This window comes from Syzygium oleosum, unplaced genomic scaffold (genome assembly GCF_021117445.2).
Source record: "Syzygium oleosum isolate NSW1041296 unplaced genomic scaffold, Sole_v2.1 Sole_v2.17, whole genome shotgun sequence".
In the NCBI taxonomy this organism is placed as follows: Eukaryota; Viridiplantae; Streptophyta; class Magnoliopsida; order Myrtales; family Myrtaceae; genus Syzygium; species Syzygium oleosum.
The window spans coordinates 1,778,207-1,800,902 of NW_026607501.1; the positions used below are offsets into that span (position 1 = coordinate 1,778,207).

General features: G+C 38.0%; 1 protein-coding gene across 7 annotated transcripts in view; it reads left to right on the top strand.

Moving 5' to 3' along the window:
• The window catches only part of LOC115667758 (putative disease resistance protein At3g14460), a 41,087-nt gene extending 18,603 nt beyond the window's left edge, over positions 1 to 22,484 (top strand). The window contains exons 2-10 of one of the 7 annotated variants that reach the window (XM_056319121.1): positions 8,278 to 8,381; positions 10,523 to 14,897; positions 15,331 to 15,392; positions 16,307 to 16,460; positions 16,653 to 16,713; positions 16,805 to 17,067; positions 18,013 to 18,292; positions 18,849 to 18,913; positions 22,140 to 22,484. In XM_056319121.1, the coding sequence (XP_056175096.1) occupies positions 10,537 to 14,814 (4,278 nt within the window). In that variant the 5' untranslated portion in view covers positions 8,278 to 8,381; positions 10,523 to 10,536 and the 3' untranslated portion in view covers positions 14,815 to 14,897; positions 15,331 to 15,392; positions 16,307 to 16,460; ... (3 more) ...; positions 18,849 to 18,913; positions 22,140 to 22,484. Of the gene's footprint in view, positions 1 to 8,277; positions 8,382 to 10,522; positions 14,898 to 15,330; positions 15,393 to 16,306; positions 16,461 to 16,652; positions 16,714 to 16,804; positions 17,068 to 18,012; positions 18,293 to 18,848; positions 18,914 to 21,665; positions 21,731 to 22,139 lie in introns of all 7 variants that reach the window. The other 6 variants (XM_056319120.1, XM_056319119.1, XM_056319122.1 and 3 more) reach the window with 6 other exon arrangements.
• The last annotated feature ends 212 nt before the right edge of the window (positions 22,485 to 22,696 follow it).

The window sequence follows — 22,696 nt, forward strand, 5'->3', positions numbered from 1 at the left end:
TAATCGGTGTTCTCGGTGGTGGAGTTGATGAACCACTGTGGGTAGGTGACCCGACATAATTTTTGAAGATAGAACTCTATCTCAAAATCGGAAAACAGTAAGAATTCCTTGCCATCCATCAAAATTCTGTCTTGAAAGAAGATCCGCTCCCTCAATTTTGTAGGCAATTGCAATTTCTACCTCACCCTATTTTAATATTTGCGAGGAAAAATTAGGATTTACCTCTTATTGCATGTGCATAATTATGTTTCGTAATTCACACCCAGGTTTCCAAAGATCATGATTTGCGCAATTGGATTTGGCATTGTAATTGCAAAATGTCCAACAAGAAAAAGAAGAAGAAGAGGAGAAATTGCTCTCTTTAACATTGGTACCAATAAGGCTATTAAACAAATTGGACTGCTTTTAGCCAAATCAAGCTGCTTACTCACTCCCCACTCTCGACATACTTCTCTCTCCACCAAGCCAACTCTTTTTGATGACTCTCGCGTGCCCTTTTTCTTTCATGCATTGATGTTTATCACATTTTGCCCATAAATTTCCAAGTAGACGCAGTCAAATTCATAAAATGTAGAACTATAATTAGCCTAAGGGTATAGCGAGAATTTAGTTACGGGGATCCAAAATGCAAATTCTTGAAAATCCCGAGGTAAATTGTAGTTATGCCATACTAAGGGATGTGACTTGGAACTTTTCCTTTTTCCTTTTAGCGCGGGAAAATAGCTTGCTGAAAGAGAGCCTTATCATGAGAAATTGGACGTGGATGTCGACCTCTACTCACTTTTATTCTTGCTCGATTTTTCACTTTTGGATATAATTAGTTAATAATGTGTTTGGGTTATATTTTATTCGTAAAAAGTGATCAAATTTATTTGTGAACTTGAATCGAATGGCCCGCAAGAATAATTGGACATTGGAGATATCATATATGCTTAGTCCAAATAAAAAAATAGAAAAATGACACGTCAACGAGATATTTGGAAACATGGCTAATTATAAAAATGCTTCTTCTGATTTATTTATTATTAAAAAGAGTTCATCATAAGAAGATTCTTTTGGGCCTTTTTGTTACCCTATCGAGGAATGAAAAAGAAAGAAGAGGGAAAGAAATGGCCCTTTGTGGTCATCGTGAAGCCAGTTCATAATGCAATTAGATACGATATTTATGTTTCAATTTTTTTTGTTAAATGAGAATTAGATAGCATGTCATGTCAAGAATTCTCAGCATTTTCCCATCTAATCATTGATTCAGGCTCCGTTCGTTTCGCGAAAAATATAACGTTTCTGGAAAATATTTTCCATGAAGCCATTCTCCAGGAAAATGACATTATTTTCCAGTGTTCGGCTAAAATATGAAAATAAACTGAAAAATAATTTCCGTCATTTGGTATGGAAAAGATTTTTCTCCATACCCTACTTTTAATATTTTTTTTAATTTTTTTTAAATCAGTTTTTTTAATTATTTTTATTAACTTTTTTCTTTTTCTTGTTTTTTTTTAATTTTTTTATTTTCTTTCTCTTTTTTACCTTCTTCTCCGGCCGGTTACCAGCCACAGGCGAGCTCGAGTGTTGCCCAAGGGTGGCGAGGCTTGGGCCTCGCCAGATCAAGCGTCGCCTAAGGGTGGCAAGGCTCGGGCCTCACCAGGTCGGTGATGCTTGAGCTTCACCAGAGACGAGCGAGCTCGTCGTGGCCGACGACCAGCCACAGAAGAAGGTAATAAGGAGAAAGAAAAGAAAAATAAAAAAGATAATTTAAAATTAGAATTTAAAATCTAAAATTAAAAAATTAAAAATTAAAATAATTAAAATGAATGATGAAAAAAGGAGGAGAAAATGTTTTCCACGACTAGTTTATTTTCCGTAAAATGAATGCCGAAAAATCCGGATAACATTTTCCTGAAAGTTATTTTCCGTGAAACGAACGAATGCTCAATATGTTTATATACCTTGAATCTTCCCTTCCTATGAACCAAGAGCCAACCTTCGCAAGTTGAAGGCATGCAGGATCTCAGCATCCATAATGGCCACTTTTCATTGCACCCACCAAAAGAAAAAGAAGAAGTGAAGTCTTATTTAAGAAGTGTTACAATTAGTAATGGCCACGGGCCCTCACGGCCCATAAAAGGCCCGACACTTTTATTGGCCCATAGTACCGCGTGGGGCCAGCAAAGCCCGTGCCAGCCCACGTGCTAGGCCCTGGCACGTTATGTCCGGGCATGGCTTTTAATTTTTTTATATATTTAAAATTAATCAAAAATGAGATTTTTACTGGGAGTCCGAAGTAGGGATAATTGCAAAAAGAATATTAACACAAAACACAGTACATAAGATTCAGACTTAGACAAATACATCTCATTATAAAATCAAGTTACACCACACAAATTAAGTTGGTCGAAATACACACATAAGATGCAAACTTACACAAATACATCTCATACTAAAATTACATCTTGAAAGAAAAATACAATTCTCAATGCCACGGGCCGCTCACTCCTTCAACATGAGTCGGACAAGATGGTGTCATCTTCCCCCGTTGCCTCAACTTGAGAATGTTCCTTCGGCATCAGAAATTTCATTAGCCAGGATCTTTTAACGACAGTCATATCCAAATTCTTGTCGGATAACTTTTGCCTGCTTGTCTCCAATATTTCTACCAACCCTATTGACAGTCACCTCGAATACAACAGTTAATGCCAATGGAGTAAGAATATGCTGAGCCACCATGGAAAAAACAGGATAATGGGAAGTGCCAGAATATCATTTCCCTTATGTACCAGAAACATACATACACATATATGATGCCTAATTAAGCCCACCAGATGAGCCAATAGGTTCTATTTTTTTATTTATTTAATAAACTTTTTGGTAGAGCCTTTTGTTTTGTTAGTGCATATCGATGGAAGGGCCAGAATACTGCTTATTATTTCATCTAGCAAACGTTAGTGCTTAGTTTAATGACAAAAGCTGGATAATGTCTATGCATTGCCTAGTTTAAAGGAGCCACAAGGTTTAATGTTTTTTTTTTATTGAATAATTTTTTGGGGGTAGAGCCTGATGTTTTTGTAGTGCGTACCTATGGAATAGCAAGAATATTACATATTAATTATTCCATCTAGCTAAATTTTGTACCTAGTCATTTTCTTAATGGGAAATTAAACTAAATCCCTCTGAACTTTGGGGATAGTACATGTTTATCCTTAAACTTTCAATTGTTACACAATATCTCCCAGAACTTTCATTTTGTTATATCCATCAGCCAACATTAATTTCGTTCGTTAACATGTGTAGTGCAGATGACTTGCAAGGTGTAAAAGTATACATTTCATCTTATTTTTTGGGAAAATTCCAAATAGTGGCATGAAGTAGCCATGTCAATCTCAAATAATGGCATAAAGTAGCCATGGCAGTCACAAATAAAAGTCTGACCTCGCCGGTCGCAAGACCTGTCAAACAGGTGGGTCGAGTCATAAATGGTTCGATCCAAATTGACTCATTTAACCAGTTTATAACCTATTTATCACAAGGCGAAAATCTTGACCCATACCCAACCCGACTCGACCCATACCCGACCCAACTCGACCTGACCCATTTAACTAAATATAGAAAATCTTATTTCTGATAATTATTTTTAAAAATTGCACTGCTAAAACATCTTCATGCAATATAAATATTTTTAAAAAAATTGAGGCCCCACTTGTTTCATGAAAAATATAACATTTCTGAAAAATATTTTCAGGAAAATAATAATATTTTTCGATATTTGGCTAAAACCTGAAAATGAATTAGAAAATATTTTCCATCGTTTGGTATAAAAAATCATATTTTCTCTGTGCATTCATTTTAATATTTTTATTTTTATTTAAAAAAAATCATATTTTATTCTTTATTCTTTTTCTTTTTCATTTTTCATTTTTTCTTTTCTTTTTCCTTTCCTTTTTTTTTATTTTTTCTTCTTCCCCCACTAATGGCCAGCCACGGCGACGGCCGGTGGTCGGCAATAGGCGAGGGACAAGCTCGCCGGCCTTGGCCAAGCTCGAGCTCGAGCTCGTCAATCTGGCGAGGCCAGCACCGGGCCTCACCGACCTCGAGCAAGCTCGTCCCTCGCCTATGGCTAGCCACCGGCGGGGGAAGAAGATGAAATAAAAAAAAAAGAAAAGGAAAAAGAAAAAGAATATAAATAATATAAAAATTATAAAACTAAAAAAATTGAAAATCTCACTTAAGCTTATTGGGTAACCCATTTATAACCCATTTAAGACCCATTAAGTTAATAAGCAACCCATTAATGGCCCATTTAAGTCTATTTTTAAAACTAAATCCAACCGATTTATAACCCATAATTATTAAATATGGGTTAATATATGGGTTCTTGACCCATTTACCACCTCTACCGGTCGCTAGCCGACTAATATTCTGGCTGAACAAGGGCATTTTCGTCCAATTTAAATTATTTTTCTTTTTTCTTTTTTCTATTCTTTCTTTTCTCTTTTCCTTTTTCCTTTCTTTTTTTCCTTTTTCTCGTTTTTCCTTTCTTCTTTGCTAGTAGCTGGCTAGCTATTGATGTTGCCTAGAGAGGGTTGGGTGAGGGTCGCCTCACCTAGCCCTCTCCAGGCATCGCCAATTAGAAAAGAAAAAAAGAAAGAAAAAGGAAAAAAAGGGAAAAAATTCAAACAAGGTAAAGGATGAAAATGCCTTGACCATTTAGAAAGTCAAGTCCTTATTTGAAACTGATATAGCTACTTCATATCCTTATTTGAAATAAGATCCACTTTAGGTCCTTTTTTGGAAATTTCCTCATTTTGTTTTAAGGAAATATCTCTTGTACCCACAATTGCTGAAAAATTTAAAGAAAAATATAGAAAATGGGAGAAATTACACTGTATAAAATACTAATAATAGAAAGCATAAGTACTAATAATAATATTGAACAAAATTTGATAAGTGTAGCCACTTTAATAAAGCAAAATAAGATATTCAAGAAAAAATACAAACTAAATGAAAAGGGAAAAATTGGTTACCCATTATGTATATTCATAGGCTTAATTAATGTAAAAACTATCAATTAACAAAAATATTTTAAAAAGAGTTATAAAACGAAATAATGTCTTCAAATCATAAAAGGAAATGATTTAATCATTTTAATAATTTTTATTGATCAATCATCCTTTGCATTAATTAATCATTTAAAAATGCATCATGAGTATCCAATTTGTTATTTGCTATTTTGTTCTTTAGGTCTTTTTCCTTTTTACGACATTGTGTTTCTTGTTCTTAAAATATCTTATTAATGCTATTAATATTTTCATCAAATTTAGTAATTTTCATTAAAAGTATTGTTATTGATATATATTTATCTGATATCAATATTAGTTTATATTTCTCTGTATTCTTTATTTTTATATTTTTTACCAAAAATAGGTAAAAGAGATATTTCATTCAAAAAATGAGATGAAAAAACGCATATAAAAAAAGAAAAATGTCTCAATAACAAGAAGGTGAAATGACAAAATTTGGTTATTCTTTATGTACACTTAAAGGCTTAATTAATGTAATAATTATTGATTAACAAGATCTTTAATAAGAGTTATAAAAGGAAATTATGTCTTCAACTCATGAAAGGAAATGATAAACTGAAATATAAAGTGATTTTTTAAAAATATATTGATCAGTCATCTTTTGTATTAATCACTAATTGAAAGTACATAATTAGTATCCTTTGCTTTGTTAGTTAGGCCTTTTTTTCCTTTTACTTAATTCTGTTTATTTTTCTTAAAAAAATCTTATAATTATATTAATATTTTCATCAATTTTTTTAATTCTTATCATAAAATATATTTTTTCTGATTATAAAATTTTAGTCAATTTTTCCCCCATTTTTTTTCATTTTTTTTTATCGAAATCAAGGACAAAAGAGAGATTTCTATCAAAAAATGAGATGAACATACATATTTACTCCTTAAAGGCATATGCATTGCACAGGCTGACAAAAAATGTAACAAGGTTAACGACCCTAACAAAATAAAAGTTCAAGAAGTAACGTCGATCCTCAACATATGATAGCCACATCAACATATTCTATTGCCACGTAGTATGCATAGTAACCACAATAGCCTCCTATCGCAACAACTACCTCATGTCGCAACAACGGCTTCCTGCGTAATGGCAGGCTGCAGCCACCTATGGTGATGACAACCATCTACATAACGGCAGCCACCTGCCATGACAATAGCATCCTATCGCATAGCTTGCACAACAACCGCGACAACACACAATAGCCATGTCAACGTCAGTCAATTCTTTGTACAGCACACCAAATCGCTTCGGCTATCCAGCTAGGCTTTTTTTCGGATCTTTTATCTAAACTCAAGTTCACTTCTTCTACGTTACCTTGAATTTGAAGGGATGTTAGAGATACTCATGATATTTCCTTTGATTTTCCATATCTCTCGTGAAGGTGCATATTTCTAGGAGATTCTGCATATCTTCATTTGATTGTGTATTTCCTTAATTGATATGTTATTTACATAATCATATAATAAAACCTATAAATAGGCTCGCCTTCTCTTTAAGCGGAACACATCAAGATATACAAAAATTTCACATCTGTCTTTTTCACATTGTTCTTAACTTGTTGAAATATCCAATATCGCTTGACAATAAGTTTATTAGAGCGAGGTTCTGCCATTCCATGTATGCGTTCACTATGTTAGTCAAATTCCACATGCCACTCCTGATACAACTTGCATATGAGAGAATGTATTGAAATATCCCACATCGCTTGATAATGAGGTCTATATGCTCTTTATATAGGTGTGACATCTCTCCAGTTATAAGCTTAAGTTTTTGTCTTTGACTTTGTAACACTTTCCAACTGTTAAATATATGTTATGTGTCCACTGAATGCTCCCACCTTAGAGTTGTGCACACTACCGCCGTGCTCGCCTCCATCATCATCCACGTCATCTCTGTCCCCCTCCCTCTATTCTCAATTCTCTCTTTCAGACAATCCCCTCTTTCCACCCGCTTTCTCTCCACCTTCATGCTCCTTCTGATGCCATCTCATAAAGAGTTAAGATTAAGGTCAATCACTCCTGGTCCGTGGTTGTTTGACCTTGGCAATAACAAGCAACCAGAGAGAGAGAGGGTCGAAGAGAGATGAGCGACGTTGATGGTGGCACTCAAGACCGGAGGCCAGTGGTGGCCTCGCCAAAGACGATGATGGAGGTTATGATGGGGTCGTGGCAGCTACAGGTAGTCTTAGACACGGATGAGGGAAAGATACTAAAAGAACCCGGTACATGTGAGCCCGGCTTATCTACTATTGGATGAGGTGGACTTCACATGAAATCCAACTTTGATGATGCACGTGAGAAATCGTGATTCATTATTTATGTTGTGAATTCCCCTCTAGATCAAGTTGGGTCAGTCATTTGGTAGTTAAAGGTATTTGGATGTGATAGCTGGTCTGGCTAGTTTTCACCGGCTGACGATGGCAGCGGCATTGGAATGAGTTGCCCTGGTGGTGGTGCTGATGACAACATAGTAGTAACCGTGGGAACAGCAGCGTTCTCTCTCGCCCCATTCCTTCATTTTTTTTTCTTTTTCAGTATTTTGCTGTTTTTGCTTGTTCGCTTTTCTTTATGCCTTTTTATTTTATCAAACTTAAACTTGTAAACATAAATGAAAACCTAGACATAAAATTAATAGACAAGTACAATAGAGATTAATGAATGAAGAACCCCAATACAATTAAACGTGAAAAGAGTCGGACGAAAATTGTAGTATTGTTAAATTTACATGTAATGCGTGGAAATTCTAATAGGGGTGGAAGGAGAGGGATGCGAAAAGTGAAGCATCAAACCCAATTTGCATCGTGCAAAGTCTTGGTCTTCCTGGATTTTATTAAAGTTTCTTTCCCATTAGCACTCTTTTCTTGAAAGTGCTTCACTTTCGCTTCACATGTAACGCGTGGAAATTGTCTACTTTTGCTTCGCTTTCCAGACAAAAGAGCACATCTTTCCGGACAAAAAGCACATGGTGTCCAATAAAGTCTACGAAGAATATTCTCTAAATATTACGAAACGAGCACTTGTGAACAAAATGTATTTTATATTGATTTCTCTAATTTTTTATGTGCATCTTTAAAGTCTTGGTCTTCGTTTCATCTCTTTGGTACGTGAAAGTCTTGGTCTTCTTGAACTTTATAGTTTTCTCTCTCCATTAGCTCATTATCACTTGGCTTCGCCATAATCCATTCTTGTCCCCCTTGCTCAACAGTGTTCTCCTCTTGCTCGTCCGAACCTAGTGCTTGTGCTTGCTGGATTGCTGTCGTTGATCTCATATTGTTCACCATTCTGCTCCAGGAAGTCTACTCGGAACAGGTAAGAGATATCTATCTACTTGCTGTGTTTTTCCCTCAAATTGATGTAGCCAGAACTTCGCTACCTAAAGCATCTGGTTGGCATTTATTAAACGAGGGCAACCACCTATTCTTTCTGAAATCTTTCTATTAATGGAGGCAAAGGCAACATTTTGAGCAAAAGAAGAGGCAGCAGTAGCAACAATTATTTTGGTTCTTAAACCGATTTCATGACTATCTATAATCCTGATTAAAGTTGATGTCAAATACTTGATGTCAAGTTTAATAACAAAAAATTGTTACATCAATTTTTGTTAGATACTAATGATAGGACGTTAAGATTAATTTTTAATCTCTCTATCATTGTTCTTTTTACTTAACACACACTGACGTGAAATTTTACTCGATTAGTAGTCCCAATATCTAAAGTATTCATTTATAATGGAATCGGTATTTTATCCCGCTCACAAAGTAATTATTTTATACCATCAATGTATTCGAATTTTAATCCATGAAATTGGATTGTAAGAGGATAGCTTCATTCCTCTTCAGCCAAGATTAATGGGAAAGTCACGTTTGCCATAATTTCATGGTGCCAAATAAAATAAATAACTTTTGTTGTGTCTTCTCGTATATTCGCTCTTATAATAAAAAATCCTTATTATATAGATATAGTGGATTTACCATCAACCGAAAGGGGTAAGATGAATTGATAAGGTGTTTGAGATTTAGTATTCTTTTAAGGTGTGCTAGTGTAATCAATCGAGTCAAGTCAATACGGTCGCAATTCAAACTTCACGTGAAGTAATCCCTGCCGAAGCCCCAAGGGTGTTGTGTGTGGACGACTGGTTTTCATCGTGCGAAAATCAATGATAGTTCAGTGCAAGAAAACTAATCCATGTATTTTCTTTCAAGACAGAGAAAAATGTCTAGTTGTCCGGGTTGAAGAATTAAATTTTGAATTATTAAAATCAAAATTGTGCTTTGTTAGAAAAAGTACACGCATAGACTCGTGTTTTGATAGAAAAAAGGTATTTCTACGTCAGAAAAGTTTTTGAGATTGTTCATCTTTTATAATGCGCATTAACCTCGTATCAAACAAACTTCGCATATTGTTTTTTTTTTTTTGGTAACCCGGGAACCCCCCGCACGGCCGACAGCCGGAGAGGTAAACCCGGGGTGACGCTAGCGCAGGGCCCACCACCACGACGTCACGCTTAAGAATCCCTAACGCCAGCGCTGGGATTCGAACTCCTACCCTAACTTCGCATATTGTTCAATACTAAAAAGCCCAAGTTTTCATTTTATATTGTACACTCCTAAAAGAACTCTCTTATATTTGTTGGGCAGCAATCATCTGCTGAAGGTTGTTGAGGTAGAAGTAAAGGATCACGGATGGCAGGAGAATCGCGATCTTTTTTAACACGATTTTCCTGTTTATTAGTGTGAAGCGTAAAGTATAATTTGAAGTAGATTATATATTGTCAGTGGGTGATATTTGACTGGTTCACTATTTCCAGAGTAAGATAAAGCAACTTGCATAATGGATTAGTTGGTGTGCCTGATCCTTTTTCTTATTTAGCCCGAAGCATGTACTTTGTTCTCCTTATTGAGTTGACAAAGTTAGCCGTCTTTGATGACTTTACACACTCATTCGCATTGAAGGAGGAATCGATGATCTTCTTATATCTTAAACATATGTGAATTTTCAGCACTATAACCACCACGTGAAAGCCTACATTGATCGCATATTCACCAATAAAGTAGAAAACAAAGACATTAAAATCATAAGGATACTGATAATATATGGTGCAAGAAAAGCCAACAAAACACTTGTACGCAATGAAGTTTTTGACGAATATATGCGTGCACTCTAAATTGGTCATATGTAGAAAAATCACCTTTTATACTTTGTTTTGGATGCCCGCAAGAAAATTGTCGATTTGAAGAAAAAGTAGAACAATTGATGAAATAAGCACTTGTGGACAAAAATTATTTTGTTTTGATTTGTCTAACCTTTGGTGTGCATCCCTTGAATGTCTTGGTCTTTTTTTAATCTTTTTGGTAAGAAAACGTCTTGGTCTTCCTGGACTTCATAGTTTTCTCTCTCCATTAGCTCATTTTTACTTTGATTCTCCATGACACCTTTGCTATTTTGTACAGTGATCGATTCACCCATGGCCACTGGAGAGATTGTTTTGGGTTCCTTCTTGGGTTCCTTCTTTCATGTCCTTTTCGACAAGTTGGCTTCTCATGCATTGGGCTATGCACAACCGAAAGGAATCAGCACTGCCCTGCTTGACTGGAAGGAGATGCTGGTTACAATCAATGCAGTGCTGGCTGATGCAGAGGACAAGCAACTCAGCGGTAACCCTCTAGTGAAGCTGTGGCTAGACGATGTTAGGGACTTGGCCTATGACATGGAAGACTTGCTCGATGAGTTCACGATCGAAGCCAATCAGGCTAAGTCAAAGGCAGAATCCAGCACAAGCAAAGGTCAGGTGAAAAGGAAGTTCTCTTTCTTTGGCCTATATAAATCCTTTGGATCAAATCCAAACCCGCGATGGCTCGAGTTTGAAACCAAGGTACAAGAGATCAAAGGCAGCTTGAGAGCGATTGTCACGGAGAAGGCTTGTTTAAGCTTGAGAGAGAATGTTGTGGATAGATCCAACTACACCTATAAAAGGGATCCTAGCACTTCTCTACTGGAGCCTCAGTTTTTCGGCAGGGAGAAGGAAGAAGCACAGATACTCGAAATATTGATTCGTGAGGTCGAAAATTATGATGCCACACTAAGCATAGTCCCCATAGTTGGGATGGGCGGTGTTGGAAAGACGGCATTGGCTCAGCGACTGTATAATGATGCCAGGGTGAATAGGTGTTTCGAGAGGAGAGCATGGGTTTGTGTGTCAAATGTTTTTGATATTCTTGACATAACAAAGACTATTTTGCAGTCGATCACCGGGTTGTCCTACGAGGGTGAAGATCTTAACGTGCTTCAAGTTAAGTTGAAGGACAATCTATCCGGGAAGAAGTTTCTTGTGGTTTTAGATGATATCTGGAACGAGAAGTATGAAAAATGGACTGCCCTCTTAAAGCCATTTGAAGCGGGGGGGAAGGGAAGCAAGATCATTGTCACGACTCGCAACAGTACTGTTGTGTCCATAACAGGAGCTTCGCCGTATCCTTTGGAGGTGTTGTCCCTTGATAACTGTATAAGCTTATTAGCCTTTCATGCTCTTGGAGCAACAAATTTTGAGAGCCACCCAGATTTTCAAACAATAGGCAAGAAAATAGCTGAAAGATGTAAAGGTTTACCTTTGGCGGCGAAGATGTTAGGCGGTGCCCTACGTAATAAAAGGAATCCCGATGACTGGGAAGATACCTTAAATAACATAATATGGGATCTTCCGACGGCACAGAATGATGAGATACTCCCCGTTTTAAAATTGAGCTATGTCTATCTTCCTTCTTATTTGAAGAGATGTTTTAATTATTGTGCAGTATTTCCCAAGGATTACGAAATCGAGAGGGATGAGCTAGTACTCATATGGATAGCGGAGGGCTTTATAGATGGACGAAACGCAAAGGAGAATATCTTGAGATCTGGACGGAATCACTTTGATGAGTTAGTATCCAGATCATTTCTTCAACAATCAAGTGTTGACGCATCTAAGTTTTCAATGCATGATCTTTTGAATGATCTAGCAAAGTCAATTGCGGGTGGGACTTGCTTTAGCTCAGGGGAGCCTCAGCAGGCAAGCAATAAACATGATGCATCATCTCTTGAAAAAACTCGTTACGCATCATTCGTCTCACCGCTTTACATTACATCAAAATGCTTGAGAGCATATCACAGAATGAAGGCACTAAGAAGTTTAATTCTAGTGCATGTTGGATCTAGTGGGGGCTTATTCTATATTTCCAACAAGATGCTACATGACTTGCTAGTAGAATTGAAGTACTTGAGGGTGCTCTCCATATGTCACTGTTCCATTGTAGAGGTACCGAATTGTGTTGGTGATTTAAAACATCTTCAAAATCTCAATCTCTCATACACTCGTATCGAAAGGCTACCTGAGTCAATTGTCGGCTTGTGCAAATTACAAGCTTTGATCTTAAGAAGTTGTCATAACCTTTCAAAGTTGCCTCAAGGTATCACAAAGTTGGTCAGCTTACAGTTTCTTGATATTAGAGATACGAGGAGTCTAAAAGAGATGCCGTTGGGTATTGGTAATTTGAAAAATCTTACTATCTTATCCAAGTTTGTGGTAGGACTAGATAAAGGGTCAAAGTTAGAGGAGTTAAAGAACTTGCCACATCTTCAAGGAGAATTATTCATATCAGAATTACAAAAGATGGAAAAAGTTAGAGATGCAATTGATGCTAATTTGTTTCAAAAGCAAGGCCTTACCAACTTATCATTGCATTGGGGTGAACATTTGGGAAATCTCCGGAATCATGAGTGTGAAATGCAAATGCTTAACTCTTTGCGACCTCACACTAATCTTGAAAATCTCACTATCTCGTTCTGCGGTGGTTCAACATTCCCATCGTGGTTAGATGGTCCATCCTATTCTAAATTAGTGTCTTTGCGCTTGCGGTACTGTCCTAATGTTATATCGCTACCCTCACTTGGACAACTACCTTCACTTAAAGAATTATCTCTTGAAGGTCTACATGTCGTATGCAAGATCGACTCTGAATTTTACGGAAGTAAAAGGCCTTTTTCATCCTTAACCACTTTGAAGTTCGAAGGGATGTTGGCATGGAAGGATTGGTCTCGTTATGCCGGGGGCCGAGAAGAAGAAGTCCCATTCTCTTGTCTTCAGCATCTTGTTGTCCGAAGATGTCCTTCGTTCGTAGGGACATTGCCTTGTCAACTTGATCGTCTCATAAAACTTGAAATTCATTCATGCCCCCATTTGAATAACTCACCCAGTGAGGCTCATCTTCCATCTCTCTGTGAATTATACCTTGAGGATTGTAACGAGGAGATCTTAAATAGCTTTGTCAGCCTAACTTCTTTAACCATTCTCAGAGTTCAAAATCTTGCGGAACTTGTTTGCTTTAATCCTGGGTTTATAAGCTCTATGGTTAAGCTGAAGGAGCTTCATATAAGAAGCTGTGATAAGCTGACCTACTTGTGGCAAGATGGAAATGAAATGCGAAAACTTACTTGCCTCCAGAGTGTAGTCATCGAAAATTGTCCTCGATTCACATCTTTTGTGGCCGGAGAAGGAGAGATAGAGCTATTGTGCAACCTTGAGATGATGGAATTGACGAATTGCACGAGTTTAGAAAGGTTTCCAAGCAAGATGCACACACTTAGACATTTGAGCATTTCGAATTGTCCAAAAATCATGGGACTAACCATTCCTCCAGACGACCACGACAACAATAACACGATGTCACAACTTGAATATCTGGAGATTAATAATCAAGATTTTCGAATATCCTTTCCGTTTGCCGAGGGTAGACTTGCTGCTCTGAGGGAACTTTATATTTGGAAGTACGAGGGACTGGTGTCACTAGAAGAGATCATCGCAATAGAATCATTGAAATCTTTGAGGATTACCTACTGTAAGAATCTGGGAAGCCTACCTCTGTGCCTTCACACGCTCACCCATCTCACACATTTGAAAATAAGTGACTGTCCAGCACTGGAGATAGAGGACTTCCCTCCCCTTCCCCTCACCCTCACCCTGTCGAGTCTTTCACTTTATAATTGTCCGAAAATAAAGTCTATTGCCAGTTGTAACATTGCTAGCTGTATCAATCTCACTAAATTGAAAATAAGTGGCTGTCCAGAATTGGAGGTGGAGGACTTCCCTCCCCTTCCCACGTCCCTATCGACACTTGTACTTGAATGGTGCCCGAAGATAAAGTCCCTACCAAATGAGTGGCATCGTCTTACTTCCCTCCGGTTTCTACGGATTACGTATTGTGAAAATATCAAATCCTTCCCCAAAGGGGATTTGCCTCCCAATTTGCGGTCGTTTCAACTTTGGGGGTGCGAGAACCTGAAGCAGCCAGTGAGAGAATGGGGCTTACACCTGCTCACATCCCTCGAGACACTTGGAATTGACGGAAGGGGCATGGGAGGGGAGGGAGAGAAGGTGCGGTTTCCTTCGGAGGAGGAGAACGAGGAGGAGGATGCGTGGAGTCTTCTCTTCCCTTCCTCTCTAACCTCTCTTGATATTGGATATATGAAGAACGTGGAAAGACTGTCGAGCGGTCTTCGCAACCGTCTCTCCTCTCTCAGATGGTTAGAGATTTCTAATTGCCCGAAGTTGAGGTACTTGCCAGAGGATGGCCTCCCTCCCTCCCTCCAACGATTGGAGATACATGAATGCGAGATTCTGAAAGACCGATGCTCAAACCTCGGTGGCGACTATTGGCCCCTCATCCAAGACATCCCCCGCATCCACGTCCACGGCGATCGGATCCGATGAAGTGAAACCGATCCACTTTCGCTTTCATTTGCTGAGATTTCGCTATTCCTTCTTCCATCTGCGGTCCTTTTTCTAGGGTTCGGGTAAGTCCTTTGGTCTTGAAGGCATCATCAATTTTGGATTCTGCTTCCTCAATTCAATGTGTAACGCAAACTGATATTTTCCCATGGAGATGTTTCCCATGTTGACATTCGGGGAGGGTGTTCTCGTTGTTCTGGATCGGCTCTGTTTCGTTGGACAATAAACTGTAGGACGAAATGCCAATAGTGCTGCCTCCCTCTTGATGACATATCTTCAACTCTGCTTGATGCCCAAAAAAATTTGCTTATTTTTTGCACTCGAGTGACCCTGACCCACCATACAAGCCGTGAATGAAAATGCACTATGCTTTGCGTGAGATTCACCAAGAATCATAGCGTTCCACAATCAAATTCCACTGCGGCGTTTGTTGTATGTTCTCTTCCCAACATCTTTTTCTTCGCGCCCTTAAGTTCATTCGCTCTTGTTGTTTTGCAGATACTATTTGTGATCTGTATTGGCAAAATCTCATGGAAGGATCACTTGGGAACGCTGTTGAGGTAGGGCTAATGCTGTCGGTGTTTTTGTGTCATTTTCTGCAATTTACAAAAAAGGAAGAAGGTTTAATTTTCTTTGGTGCATCGATATGTTCTAAAGTTTCTTCTAGTGATTATGATCTAAATAAGAATGATCTCTCTCAAAATCTGAAAACACGATTAGTTATCTGGATGCTGTGATATGATTGTGAAAAATGGGGATGCAATTTTTTTTTTTCATTAGTTTTCTTTATCATCAAAAACCTTCTTTTTGTTGTTGATGATCCTTCGTAGAACTAACCAGTCTATCTTGGGCAGCTCATGGCTCCAAGCTTTCAATACAACTCCAATTCATGATATGATATTCATAAACCACCTTCCGTTTGGGTCTTGATCTCTGTTGGGTTAGGAACTATTACTTACAGCTTGCTAAGATAACTTTCAAGAAACCTCACATAGTTTTGCTTGATGAGCCATCCAATCATCTGGTAAGGTTACTCATTTCTCTCCACCTCATGACTTCGATTACTTTTTCAGTTATCTTGTTGTTGTTCTTGCACTTATTGAACTTATTGGAATCTAGGCTTCACATTGAAAATACAGTAGAACCAATCGGTGGTCCCAGCTACAGGGAGCCTCTCTCATCATGCATCTAACTTATAATGTAACAGAAACCAATCTAATTATTCCAACTTGGAAAATATTCGGAATAGAACAGTTATGCTAGCTTGATCCGTTTTTTCGTATTAGAGTAACGATATCTGTGCCTGGGCTCTGCACATAGTTAATGTGGACCTCTTTTTGTTTATAAATGTGGAATTTAAGTTCTGCTTTAATGACGAGTGACTACTAAAGAATTATCTTTGGAAATTGTTAGTTTCTTGTCCAAGGATGATTGGGTGTATGATTCTGCTCTTTTTGCCTATCCACAACTGTAGGATTCGGATGCGGCTGAGACACTCATTCGAGGTCTGGTCTTGTTCCTAGGACGAATTCTGATGGTGAAATTGATTTTCTTGTCAAAATACTTCAATTTGACCAACGATGGATCATTTTCACAGCTAGTAGCCCTCTATTCGCCTTGATTTGCAGGTTAGTTCTGATATCTGTGCCTATAGGCATTAGTGCACATAATTGATGCGGACCTTTTTTGTTTATTAATGTGGACTTTAAGTTTTGCTTTAATGATCGGTGACTACTAAAGTGATATCTTTGTAAATTGTTAGTTTCTTGTTTAAGGATAGATGAGTAAGATTCTGCGTTTTTTGCTATCCCCAACTGTAGGATTTGGACAGTTGATGTGCTCATTCAAGGTCTGGTCTTGTTCCAAGGAGGAATTGTGATGGTGAGATCGATTTTCTTGCCAAAGTACTTCAATTTGACCAACGATGGATCATATTCACAGCTAATAGCCCTCTTTTTGCCTTGATTAGAAGGTTTGTCAAGATGAACATCTACAAGTGTGGACGAGCTCTGGGTGGTTTCTCAAGGCAAGGCGGCGCCTTTCCATGGAATTTCCAGGATTATAAGAAGATACTTCAGTCCTCATAGAATCAGGTGACCTAGTTCTTGTCATCAGCAAAGAGTGGTTCACCGGGGTCACATTACCTTACAGAACTGAAAATGAGGCTTAGCTACACATAGAAAGCTAAAATGGACGAAGAGAGGATGGCTGCTGATACACAGGACGTACTCACAGGTACAGAGGCCCTCATTTGTCATTTAAACTTGATTAGGGCCCATGGAAGGATGAGTCTAAGTTTTTGACATCGAGTATGCAGAATCATTTGCCAATAGCTTTAGAGGCAACTAAGGGTCTATGTTATAAGAAGTCAGATTTACGAAAACATTTTTCCCCATTTTTGTTGTTTGGCACTGTTTAGGAGGATTATATGTGAAATATTTCCATGGCCAACAAAAAATTTGTGCTTCCAACTCTAAGTACGAAATTGCTTTTAGTAACTATGATGTAGGCCTTGTCTAGCCAGAAAAATACCATAATGATAATCTGTATAAATATCTGAATCCATTAGATAATATCCTTTGACCTGTTCAGGTCAATGTTCAGAATATGAAGCTTTCTTTGTTCCAATAGCAACTACTGTATTGATGGAAGAATGGTTTGAAAACGGAGGTTTTAAATATGCAAATATAACAGCTAAATTCTGAATGAACCCTGCACATCAAAACCCATTTACAAACAGATTGCCTGGTCAAAGATTAAAGTTCATCTTTCTTCTATTCAAATACCCACTCCATCTCTTGACTACATTTGAAGCAATCCTACATATTATTTTTCCTGTACAGGAGAGGGAAGGGGAGGGAGTATCAATCGCCGTAACTACTCTTTGGATGATATTTTGGGGATTCTACGTAATAAGACCCATCTGAGTTAATCTTCACAAAACCTAACTCAGGTTTACTCCACGCACCCTGCCTTTCATCCACTGAATCATGACTTAGCTTACATTTTTACCTGCAACACACTCCAAAAGAAATTTTCTAACCTGTATAAGTGACAGTTTCAGTATCTGGTGATTTATGGGTAAAAGTTACTGCATTTCAAGCTTTCCAGATATACCAACAGGGGTAGGCAATCATTCTTAGGAGTTTTATTTAGGACTAATTGATAGTCTTGTTTCAGATTTTTGGATGAGAAATATGAGGAATGTGGAAAGACTATCAAAAGTAAAGGATGGAAGAAGCGTGGAGTATTCTATTTCCTTCATCTTTACCTCTCTTTGGATGGGAAATATGAGGAACGTGCAAAGACTATCAAGTGGTCTTCGCAGCCATCTCTCCACTCTCAAACAGCTAGTATTTGGCATATTGGCACCTCATCCAAGAAATCCCACTCATTGTAGTTGATCGAGTTTGGATCCAATGAGAAGATATCTATCCAATGTCTAATTTTTGTTCTTCAGGTAATGATTCGGACTTCTTTCTTTCTTGCACACTTGTCGCTTAGCTACTCCTGCTGCTCCAGGATGCATTTCTATTACGAATCCTCAACTCAATGCTAGAAAGTTCATGTTTTTCCATGGACAAGTTTCTCATAATTTGGCACAAGCCGGCTAGATATTTGGGTTGCTCTGTTTTGTTTGACAAGGAAGCACACAATGAAATGGTTATAGTGCTAACGTGGTACAGGAAGTCAACCAACCATTGTTTCATACAAGTGACAATTCCTCGAAACAAATAATACTTACATGGACTTGCTCACAGTGCTGGAACTGTGATGCGTGGATGTGCCGGTCTGGATTGATGATATATCTTGAACTTTTTTTGATGCCTAAAAATCGCTTATCTTTCCACTTATGAAAATGCACCATGCTTTGCATGAGAATCAAGAAGAATTGTTGCTATTATATTGATATTTTTCTGCAATTTCAGCATTTGTTATGTTTTCTCTTCTAAATGTCTTTTCTTTCGTGCCCTAGCTCAGTAACATGAATTCTCTCAACTGTGCTTGTTTTGCAGAATATCCCACTGTCATCTTTTTTTGGCAAAATCTCTCAAGAGGATCAAATGCAAACACTGTTGAGGTAGGCAAATGATGTGCTTATGTAGGTGTACTGATATGCAACTTCACAAAAGAAAAACAAAAAATAAAAAAACAAAGGCCATTTGTTTTGGTAGGTGTACTGATATGCTCTAAACTGTTTTTCTGGTGACCTACTCTAAAATATTAATCTGTATCATGATGTCAATTATTGAGGTCTATATTGAAAGTCAAACGAAGAAGCTTTCTTACTTCCAACAACAGCAGCTACTGTAAAGATGCAAAAAATAGGATTTAAGGTGTTTTCGAGTTGGCCAATATGACAACTAAATTTGAATGAACCGTGTAGATTATAATAAATTTAAATCTGACTTCTTTGTCAATGATCATAATTCATCTTTCTTCTGTTCAAATTCCCATACCATCTCAGAGCACAGTTTGTTTTTCTTTGTTGTCAAGGAAAGGCGGAGAGGAGCAATCGGGAAGACTATGCTCTTTCCAAATTCTGGAGATATTTTTATGCGAGATTCTGAAAGATTCATGCTTAAAACTCACTGGCGACTACTGGCCCCTCATCCAAGAGATCCCTCTCATCTACATTGGAGGTGTTCGGATCCAATGAATTGAAATTGATCACACCCAAGCCATGACAAAATATTTATCTCCATTGACTACTTTTCCTTCTTCAGGTAATTCCTATAACTTGTTTCATTCTTTTGCTTTCATTTGCTATCTGCCGCGATTCGTTGTTCCATCTAAAGTAAGCTTTTTAGGGTTGGGGTAAGTGTTTGGGTTTGAAGGCATCAATTTCTATTCAGTTCTTCAGTTCGATGCTTCATACGGATTGATTTTTTCCCGTGGTGATGTTTCCCATAGAATTTTCAGAAAACAGCCACTGAAGGTCAGAGAATGACATTTGGGTGTGCTGTGTGTGTCCTCAATGGGATTTTTCTGTTTAGGCCTACAACTCGCGGTTGAAATAAGCAAATGTGATAAGAAGGATGAAGGATGCGGATGTAGATCCCAATTTTGACAAAGCTACCCAATGGGCACAAAACATTTGCTTTTCGCGAAATACAACTAAAATTCAGAGCTGCAAAACGATCTTTAGCTTCTTGAATCCCAGCAGGAGCGTCCATTAGTCTTTAATTGCACTGTTTGGGAAAGTGGAGATATCCTTGTATACCACTGCTGCATCCAGCTCCACTACTACCTTGGTTCAGCTCTTTCTTTAGCTACTGCAATGCTCTTTCAAACAGCAAGTAATTCAGCCTCCTTTGCAGATCTAGCTTGCACCACCATGCCCCTTCAAGCAATCATCTCCCCTGTTTCATTTCTAGCCATCATCCTAACAACAGCATGTTTGGTTCCTTCAATGTAAGACCCGTCCTAGTTAATCTTCACAAAACCTAGCTCAGGTTTACTCTACACACCCTGCCTTTTGTCCTCCCAATCATGACTCAGCTCTCTTGCATTTTTACAGGCAACACAGTCTAAAAGAGCTTTTCTAATCTGTAAAGGTGACAGTTTCAGGATCAGGTGATTTATGGTTGAAGATAACTGCATTTCGAGCATTCCAGATATATCAATAGGTGCAGGCAATCATTCTTAAGCGTTATCAGCCCGTACCAAGTCATTCGATTTCCTGACCTCACATTTGTAGAATATCTGCTCGTACCAATAAGTCACCATCACCGATGATTAGTGGTCTCCCATACTTGTTAGTTAACATAATCATAAGAGTTTTCCAGCAAATCATCAAAAGGGTATCCCGGTTCATTTTCTGTTGCAGTCAATTGGGTGTGCATATAATTTTGTTCTGACCACTCTTGTAGTTGTTTATTATGCATGACAAATAAATTTTATTCAGGACTAATTGCTCGTCCTGTTTCAGACTTTTGGATGAGAAATATGAGGACTGTGGAAAGACTACCAGCGGTGGAGGATGTAAGAAGCATGGAGTATTCTGTTTCTTTCGTCTCTAACCTCTCTTTGGATGAGAAATATGAAGAACGTGGAAAGATTATCAAGTGGTCTTCGCAGCCATCTCTCCTCTCTCAAACAGCTATCTTTTATAGGTTACTGGTACTTGCCAGAGAATGGCTTCACTCCCTTCTCCAAGTATTCGACATAATCAAAACTCAGTGGCAACTATTGGCACCTCATCCAAGAAATCCCACTAATCGTAGTTGATCGAGTTCGGATTCAATAAGAATATTTCTCCAATGTCTAATTTTTATTCTTCAGGTAATGGTTCGGACTTCTTTCTTTCTTCCACATTTGTCCTTTAGCTACTTCTGCTGCTCCAGGATCCATTTCTATTATGAATCCTCAACTCGATGCTAGAAAGTTCATGTTTTCCATGGACAAGCTTCACATAGTTTGCCACAAACCAGCTACACATTTGGGTTGCTCTGTTTTTTTTGACAAGGAAGCACACAATGAAATGGTTATAATGCTAACGCAGTACAGCAAGTCCAACGTTGTTTCATAGGAGTGACTATTCCTCAAAACAAATAATACTTACATGGACTTGCTCACAGTGCTGGAATTGTGATGCGTGGATGTGCTTGTCTGGATTGATGATATATCTTGAACTTTGTTTGATGCCCAAAAATTGCTTATCTTTCCGCTTCTGAAAATGTACCATGCTTTGCATGAGAATCAAGAAGAATAGTTGCTATTATATTGATATTTTCTGCAATTTCTGCGTTTGTCATGTTCTCTTCCAAATATCTTTTCTTTCATGCCCTAGCTCAGTGACCTAAATTCTCCCAACTGTGCTTGTTTTGCAGAATATCCCACTATCATCTTTTTTTGGCAAAATCTCTCAGGAGGATCAAATGCAAGCACTGTTGAGGTAGGCAAATGATGTGCTTATGTAGGTGTACTGATATGCAACATGACAAAAGAAAAAAAAACAAAACAAAAGGCTATTTGTTTTGGTAGGTGTACTAATATGCTCTAAACTGTTTTTTCGGTGACCTGCTCTAAAAGATTAATCTGTATCATAATGTTAATTATTGAGGTCTATTGAAAGTCAAATGAAGAAGCTTTCTTACTTCCAACAACAACAGCTACTGTAAAGATGCAAAAAATAGTATTTAAGGTGTTTTCAAGTTGGCCAATATGGCAACTAAATTTGAATGAACCCCATAGATTATAATCAATTTAAATCTGACTTCTCTGTAAATGATCATAGTTCATCTTTCTTCTATTCAAATTCCCACACCATCTCAGAGCACAGTTTCTTTTTCTTTGTTGTCAAGGAAAGGCGGAGAGGAGCAATCAGGGGGACTATGCTCTGTCGCTCTGTTAAGTCATCATGAAAGCCTCACGTCTGCCACAAAGTATTTTGATTTAAGATTGCGAGAAGGCCGTCATCCAATAGCCCACTTGCAACCACTTATCAAGGGTAGGCGAGTCTCGTCACTATAACCCCACTAAGCTGCTAGAGCTCCCATCATAGACAAGGCAAAATACATGCACTATCATTGCTAGTGGGCTATCCTCGTGACCTTGCGCTTGTGGAAAATCAGCTTGTACCATTAGGCCACAATCACCAATGATGAGCGGTCCCCTGTGGTTCTATATTAGCAGAATCATAAGGGCCACATCTTTTAGACTTGGAATGGGAAGTACCCTAGTATGTCTTTGTCGTTGATTTTTGGTTGCAGTCGGCTGAGAATGTGTATAATTTGTTTGTCTGATTACTCTTGTAATTGTTTATTTGGCATGACAAAGTAATTTGTATGAGGGGCTACGTGATTTTCTCGTCCCATTTTCTCAACGATTTGTAAGAATCTTAGATGTCTTCAAAGCACTT